At 49.8% G+C, this 7,994-nt stretch overlaps 1 protein-coding gene across 2 annotated transcripts; it reads right to left on the reverse strand.

The window, feature by feature from the left end:
• Positions 1-757: 757 nt before the first annotated feature.
• On the reverse strand, positions 758-6,790 carry Glyctk (glycerate kinase). 2 transcript variants are annotated; one of them, XM_026789953.1, is made up of 5 exons: positions 5,921-6,790; positions 3,535-3,951; positions 3,169-3,320; positions 2,416-2,591; positions 758-2,181 (listed from the first exon to the last, which is right to left on the reverse strand). In XM_026789953.1, the coding sequence occupies exons 2-5, from the start codon at positions 3,909-3,911 to the stop codon at positions 1,315-1,317; spliced, it is 1,572 nt and encodes a 523-aa protein (XP_026645754.1). In that variant the 5' UTR covers positions 3,912-3,951; positions 5,921-6,790; the 3' UTR covers positions 758-1,314. The 2 variants fall into 2 exon arrangements, with proteins under 2 accessions (XP_026645754.1, XP_005368531.1); XM_005368474.2 differs by lacking the exon at positions 5,921-6,790 and having other exon boundaries at positions 3,535-5,905.
• Between the last annotated feature and the right edge of the window lie 1,204 nt (positions 6,791-7,994).

Consider the following 7,994-nt stretch of genomic DNA (forward strand, 5'->3'; position numbering starts at 1 on the left):
CTTCTACACCAGGAAAGAAAATGGTACACACCATTCTGCTTCTCTAAACCTCTCTGGTCCTCAGAGGCAGCTTGCCTTGCCTCCCTCTCCCCATACCTGGAACATGCAGGACCTAGGTCTCTGTGTCATAGTCCAACTGCTTGCCAGACTGTCCAGAGCCCATGGTGAAGGGCGGTTCTTCCCAGGACACCTCAGCTCTGACCTAGGGCCCCACACACCCTCACAGTGGAAGAAGGGCCCATGGGAGCAGTTCCAGGCCTCACTGTTCTCTATGGCTTTTTATTCCTATGTGATTCTACTGCTCACTCATATAGGGATTGGAGCCGTGGCGCACGGTGAGGAAAGCCAACGGAGAGCTCTGATACTGAGCAAGGAAGCTCAATGGCAGCCAGACCAGTGGCTGCAGACCAACCCAAGGGACTCACTTCTGACAGCTGTGACGAGACGGGGTGAAGGACTGTTGAACCCTACTGCTCGAGTCCTGGAGACATGTACTGAAATGCTGGCACCAGGACCCTGGCTGTGTACCCAGAACACATGGAACATGACGTGTACAGAACATGGCATGTTTAGCCTGGGAAAAAGGGAGCAGATATGAGAAAACAAACTTAATGCCCTGCAGCCTGAAGAAACCCCTTGATAAGATAAAGGATGAACGCTAACAGTGGTCCAAATAGTGAAAGGATATCCTTGGTAGCAAGTAGAAAAATTGCTACCCAGCCAGGCTACAGCAGGAGAGGAGAAACCACAGCCAGGATGCCACAGGGAGTCATGGTTGAATAGGTCACAGTCCTTACAGCTCTCCTGCTCACCCACATTGAGGCTGCTAGAGCCATAGGCAACCCTCACAGATTCCCATCAACAGACCCTGAGTGTGCCCCACAGTGAAGGGGGTGAGAAACCCTGTGAGATACTTGCACCAGCGCTAGGACCACACCAGCTACTCAAAGCTCTGCACCAGAGAAGCACTGAGAGATGAGCTGAGACCCCCACAACGCTCCTTTTTATTTTCAGGCTCCCTAGCTTCACTCCATGGAAGGCTAAGACTTGGACAGATGGGGTCCTGGGGAGAAAATCAGGACTGGGAACGGGCCAAGGAGCTTCTTCTGGGCTTGCTGACATGACAGGAAGTAGGGGGAAGAATCTGGTGGGGGAATGAATATGGAGAAGATCGAGGGAGGTGGGTAGAGCAGTAAAGGAGCCAGGCTAAGGGGACAGGGAGTCCTAAAACACAACGAGGACCTGGGAACCAGCCCTGGATATTCCCAGGAGACCCTGTCCCTGTAGGCTCCTTATATACTCTCAAATATGCCATCACTGAGGACGAAAAATCAGGAGGTGGACATCCATGACATTGGTCCCTGTCAACCCTGTATGCAGCAAGTGAGTTCCACCCTGGAGGCTGCAAAAGAAGGTGTAGGAGTCATTGTGGGAGAGGACGGTGGCTATGTCCAGGCCTTCAGCAGAAGCCTGGCTGACAAGATCAGACATGACCCAGGCCCCAGCCACCTTTGTAGGCCCATCCTGCCCATCAGTGCCTCCACTCAAAAATAGCACATCAATAGGCCCCAGTGGCTGTGTGCCCAGCTCTGTTCCCACGCGCAAGGCCAGTTCTTGGTTCCGACCACCCTTGCCAGATCCCTGCAGCTGCACCGTGGGCTCACCACCAGCCAAGAGGCAGACTGGGCCTTTAGCCTTTGCCACAGCTTCCAGAGCCTCCTCCAGCTGCAGGTCTGGGAGCTGGAGCTCAGCTGCCAGCTGATAGAGTTTTGCCTCTTCCTCCAAAAGATGCCCAGCTATGGGTGAAGTGAGATGGGCTGCAGCCACCCGGGCTAGCAGCCCATAGAATTGGGCCACACTTTTTACATCACCCTGCATGGCTGTGCTCAGCACCGTGGCATGGTAGCCCAGCACCTCAGCATGCCTCTGAGCTTCAGCCAGTGCCAGAGAATTAGAGCCGATGATCACATTGAGGACATGACCACAAGTATGTGGCCCGCGGGGGTCAGAGTCAGCTCGAGAGAGCACAGTCTTCACAGAACGTGGCAGAGCAGCACGAAGACCATAGCGATTAAGAACCTGCAGGCAGTCTTGCACATTGTGGTCACTGGCTACAGTAGGGCCACTGGCGATCACCTCCAAAGGGTCCCCAATCACATCTGACAAGATGAGGCTTACCACCTAAACAAAGGACACAAAATAAGGCTCAATCTTGACTCCTCTCTGTCCCAGGGCCCTTACGAACAAACTGGTCCTGGGTGCACACCACCTGGCATGCTTCCTTATCCTCTCACCGCCTTTGGCCTCCCCAGGACTTCCCCATTGAGGTCCCTGCCAACTTGTATGTTGGACTTAGCTTCCATTTCCCTGTCACCTGTGGGAACCCAGGGCTGGCAGAAAAAGTGATGACTGCACCTGAGCAGGATAGGCAGCCTGAGCCAGCCCTCCACCCTTCAGCTGGGACAGGGCCTTCCGGATGGTGTTCAGCTCCTGGATTGTGGCTCCACGGGCTGCCAGCAGCTTGGTGAGCATCTGTTTCTCCTCCAGAGTGACAGGCGGGATGGGAGCAGGCAGCAGGGCAGAACCCCCACCTGTAGAAGCAGTGAGAGTGTTGGGGAGAAGGGAACCAGGTAGAACGCAGGAAGTGGACTAAGACAATGGAGTTACAGTGCCCCCCTGTGGACATGGAATGAAGTTGTTCCCCTAGCTGGGGTACTCCAGATCCCAGAAGATGCTAGGAGGGCTGCTAATATATATAGTTCAGTAGGAGAGTGTTTGCCTAGCCAGTTTGAAGCCCTAAACTCGATCCCCAGCACCAAAAAAATTATACACTTTTTTTAAAGCATGGAATAAGTAAGAGCAAGAAAAAAAAAAAACAGCAAACAACCAAATAGAGTTCTGTGGGGGCTGGAAACTCAGTTTGTGAAGCCTAGGTGACACCGTTGCATACAGCAACATTTTCCAAAGGTTCTGACATGTGTTAGCGTGATAGTGTGCCCTCACCATCAAAGTTCAGGATAAATGACTGCCCTGACACCACCCACAAGGTACCCTCTAGGCACCTCACTGTTTCCCTTGGTTCCAACTTTGCCCTGTGACCATGGAGGCTCAGATGAACTTCTCAGGAATCTGGTATTTGGGGCACCCCCTGTCAGCTGGGACCCACACCTGAGATGAGCACAAGCAGCAGGTCATCGGCCGTGAGCCCCTCTGCCAGCTGCTGGATGGCCAAGGCAGCCCGCAGTGCATCACGGTCCGGTAGGTTGTCCTCTGCACCCTCAAACACCTGGATGCGGCTGTGTGGCTTCAGCAGCATCTCTCTGAGGAGAGAGCAGACAGGGAAGGGATGGCGTGGGCTCCTCTCCTCCTACCTGACTTCTTGGCTGTACAGGGAGAGTGACATGAGAGAGATAGCCCACAGCGCCCATCTTGAAACCAGGCCAGACCCAGGAGATAGGGAGGCTAAAGAGAAACAGAGAGGTTTGCCTTCAAGGGGCAATAGAGAGGAACCTTCCACCCCCCATAAAGTCTTACTGCTTTCCAGCGTGCTCCATAGCAGCTCGGATCCCCTTGGGAACGCTGATCACACCCTGCACAAGATGCTGGCCCAGTAGCTCCTCGGCTGCAGCTGCCATGCCCAGTACAGCCTTGCCGAAGCCCACTAGGTAGAGGTTTTCCCGCAGCTGAAAACTCCGGTCCCGCACCTTCAGCTGTCTGCCACTAGGATCCAAGGACAGCGCCCTTTGCAGCATGGGGCCTGGCTGCACAGCACCCACCGCACTCTCAAATAGCTGCCGTGCCTGTTCTGCCAAGGCCATACCACTGGACATTCGGGCCACCGGAGGACCCCAGAGGAAAGGACGTGACGGAGCTCGGAGGAGACAGGGCAGGACCTGGAGGGCTGCAGCCATGCCCCCACTTCTCTCAGCGCAGCCTTGTATCCATAGCTGCCTGGAGAGGGAGGAGAATGAGTGAGGCCACAGACAGAACCCCACCATCATGACCACCCTACTGAGACCTCAGGACTGGTGGACTCCATAGCCATGGCTGCAAGAGTGAACCATCTGAAATGAAAGCTAAGAATCCACGAGGCCTGCAGGCACCCTGACACTACTCCAGTCCTGCAAGCCCAGCCCTGATGCCCAGCCACGTCCTCTTCCTCTGTAGGCCACACACCAGTCTTCTAGACACTCTGTCCCAAGTCCAAAGTTCCTATTCCGTGGACCCTCCTCCTGAGTCACCTCCTCTGGCTGGGAGTTAATCATTCACAAGGGCAGCTATTCCTCCCAGTGGTCCCCTGCACCACCCACCCTTTTCCCACACCTCTGCTTCTACGTTCTCACACCAAGACTGTGCCCCTTTCTGACATTTCTGCCTTATCTTTTTACCATTTCTACTGCAAGAAGAGAAAGAGAGAGAGAGAGAGAGAGAGAGAGAGAGAGAGAGAGAGAGAGAAGAAAAGAGAGAAAGGTTGTTGGTTGTCTCACCAACTGACCCCAAGCCCACTGACCTCTAGCCTGCTCTATTGCATTAGCTCAGAAGACTAGTCTGGGACTGCTGGTTCTGTGTAGAAAGGCTACCAGCTATCAGTGCACACAACCTGAGGATTCTCAGCACTCAAGACCAGTTCATCAAAAGGTCCAGGCACAAATCAGGAGTAGCTACAAAACTGGACTCAAGGTGAGCCCTTTGGCAAGCCTCAGGTCATATGCAAGTGAACATGTGCTATGAGGCTCAATCTACAGCACAAGGAAAGGTGCCCTTCTACCCACACAGCTGGACAGGGTCAGCTTGCCAGGAACACCCCTTTCTGGCTCCATAATAGCAAAACAAGCTCTGAGTTACACCACTCACAGCAGAAACAGCCCAGTGCTGGAGCAGGCAAAGGCCAGGCTCCTAACTGTGCCCAAACAATCATTTTCCCACTGGACAGAGTGAAAAACAGAGAAGGTCTTGGGGTAAAGGTCAGGCAGCTATACAGGGACAATGAAACCAAAGCACGCATCTGTTAAAAAAAAAAAGTATCTAAATTTGGGAGTTGAGGAGTACTGGAGACTGAACCCGGGTTTTACATGTAACAAGTATGCACTCTACCACTGAAATAAATTAAAGCCCCTAAAAAAGATACTTACTAGAATAAATGTCTACCATTATGCTGGAAGACAGCTGTATCAGTAAGCGTGGATAGAAGAGGAAGGAGTCTAGGAATTGGGGTGCTAGTTTTTCTCAAGTGTGTAGTATATCTTTTCTCAAACTGAGCTCATTTGCAAGGTGGGATGAAATTAAGCCTGATTCTTTCAGGGAACTTGCAAAGTACAGTTCTGTGGGAGAGACACCCCTGCCGGGCATCAGTCATGGACTCCTCCATAACAGTGGAGGGCTGATACTCTGCCTGACACCTCAGGCTTTCTGATGCTCTGTCCAGTGCAACAGAGAACACTCCAGGTAACAATTTATCACCCTCCTAAATAATGTGCAACTTCCAGACCTGTGCCAGTTAGCCAGGTAGCACACAGCCAATTTTCAAAAAAAAAAAAAGAAAAGAAAGAAAGAAAAATACTATGTTGTGAAAGGAATATACAGGGCACCCACCATGGGATGTCCGGTTTTCAAGTAAGAGATCCCAAGGGTTTGGAGCTAAACACATCTTAGCTAAACACGCAATGCTCAGCTCTAGGTAAACTTAGTCTATCTCACAGAGGAGCAAAAGCCTAGAGGATCCCTATTTGACTCCAGGACAAAGGAATGCTCACGATCAAAGTTGCCAGATAAAACGCTGGGCATTTGGTGAAATTTTTTTTAGTATAAATATGACCGGTACATTTGGGATTATTTGTAACTAAAAATTACGTTATGGTGATTTGAAATCTAACTGGCCTTTTCAGTTGCCAAATCCCCAACTCTTTTTAAGACACTACACCTTTCCAGCTCCGGAGCGCTCCAATTGCTAAATGAGGAAGTGGTAAGATCAGCCTTGACTCCTCCCGGAACAAACTGGAGTTAACATCACTTCCGGATTTGGCCAACCGCCAGGTTACCGGAAGTGGCGTCACCAGAGGTTGGTGGCCTGTGATCTTCGTGAGAGAAATGATTACCGCACAATGTTAGGTGTCGAAAAAATTAAGGGGCTGCTGTCGCCTGGATTCGCCTCCGTCCTGGTCAGGAACGACTTCCAAGGTCCATGTTTATCCTTGAAAGGCAAAGTTGCCTTTCTGCCGCGTCCAGCGCTGGAGACCGGAAGTACTTTGGGTGGGTGGGTATTCATCCGGAAATGGCAGATCTGGGGCCACCCTAGAGACTAGGATCGTGACTTAGAACTTTCATGGCTTCTGACAGCCAGAAAACCTGAAAAGAGGCGTATGGAGTCCTCCGATTTCTGTATTCCTGCAGCGGATTCTCGGTGATTTGCAATTATCCTTCCCTCTTCGTCCTGTTAGATATAATCAGTCATTAAATACACTCCGAATTCCTGTTAGGTGCCAGACACTGGGCTGAAAGGTCAGAGAGCTACAGCCCACCGCTCTCGAGAGATTTAAGGTCATCCTTGTTCCTCCGCGTAGTTATAATTCCGTGACAATTCATTGATGTTTATCACTCTTCTCCATGAACTACCTGATACAGCTGATTCAGCAAATGATTTTTGTTCCATGATCTTTGAACACAAAAGTGCAAACTGCCTGTAAACAAATATGAGCCTGAGCCTTCTTCCTACCTGCTCTCGATCGCACCTTGTGTCCACTATGACCCAACCATGCCACCTTCCCACATTCGGCTGGACTCCAAAAAAAAAAAGTACACTTTTTTTTTTAACTGATGGAAAATATTTCTTCAAACATGTTTCCTTAAAACGTTTTGGATTTGTTGTTGTTGTTGTTTGAGGTTTTTGTTTGTATTGCCATGTCCCCCATCACACAGGGACACACTGCATAGCCTAGGCTGATTTCCTTCAAGTTTATGATTCTTTTGCTTCAACCTCCTGAGTACAAAAATTGCAGGCATGTACTACTGTGTAATTGAGAAGCTTTGTCACCCACCCACCTACCGTTCTAAGTTTCCTTGCTTCCTGATGCTTCCTCCATTCAGCAACATCTCTTCCTTTTTTGTGAAATCCCTTCCATTTTGTAACTCCATATCTGTTTTGCTATTCCATGTCAGTCTGGCAACCCAGTGGGATCCTGTCTCAAAAAATATCTTTAAAAAGAAAGAGGAAGAAAGAGAGGAGGTGGAGTAGGCTGGGGAAGATGGTTCAGTAGTGAAGAGCACTGGCTGCTTTTCCAGACGACCTGAGTTCAATTCCTAGCACCCAAATGGCAGTTCACACCTTCCTATAACTCCAGTTCCAAGGGATATGGCACCCTCTTATACACATGCAAGCAAAAAGCACCAATACACATAAAAATAAACCTTCAAAAGAAAGAAGAAGGGGAGAAAAAGGAAATTCCAGTTTCTGTTTGTACTCAGGACAACAGAGATACAAGAAGGAATTAAATCCACTCAATACCATTCAGGAGTTTACAGTCCAGTGTGCTTAATCTTCTTACTGTTAAATGCATCCTGTGAATAGTTTGGGAATGGCAATGGAGTATTAAAAACCAGGTAAAGGAAAATGAGTACAGGGAGCTGGAAAGATGGTTCCATAGTTAAGGGCACTTGTTGCTCTGGTAAAGATCTCGGGCTCTGTTCCTAGCACCCAAGGGGTTTACAACTATCCAGAACTCCAGCTCGAGGAAAGTCGATGCCATCTTCTGACGTCAGCCAACAGGCATTCATGTGGTACACATACATGAGGCAAAACATTTATACACATAAAGAAATCTTTTTCTAAGAAAATGAACACAGGGCTGGTAGTATAGCTCAACTGATGGAGAGCCTGCTTAGCATGCACAAGGCCCTGGGTCTGATCCCCAGCATCACATAAAACAGTGTTTAGGGAGCATGCCTAAATTTCAACATTTAAAAATCAGGCTCTCAAAGTAATCCTTTTTTTTTTTTTT

This window comes from Microtus ochrogaster, unplaced genomic scaffold, assembly GCF_000317375.1.
Source record: "Microtus ochrogaster isolate Prairie Vole_2 unplaced genomic scaffold, MicOch1.0 UNK33, whole genome shotgun sequence".
Taxonomy (NCBI): Eukaryota; Metazoa; Chordata; class Mammalia; order Rodentia; family Cricetidae; genus Microtus; species Microtus ochrogaster.

What these genes read in the sequence shown, in the direction of transcription:
- Glyctk (XM_005368474.2), bottom strand. Translation starts at nt 4,001, where the DNA reads ATGATGGTGGGGTTCTGTCTGTGGCCTCACTCATTCTCCTCCCTCTCC. An exon ending in ATGGAGCACGCTGGAAAGCA is followed by an intron (nt 3,321 to 3,534) that starts GTAAGACTTTAT and finishes CTCTCTCCTCAG; the next exon opens with AGAGATGCTGCTGAAGCCAC. An exon ending in AGGCTGCCTATCCTGCTCAG is followed by an intron (nt 2,182 to 2,415) that starts GTGCAGTCATCA and finishes TCCTTTGTTTAG; the next exon opens with GTGGTAAGCCTCATCTTGTC.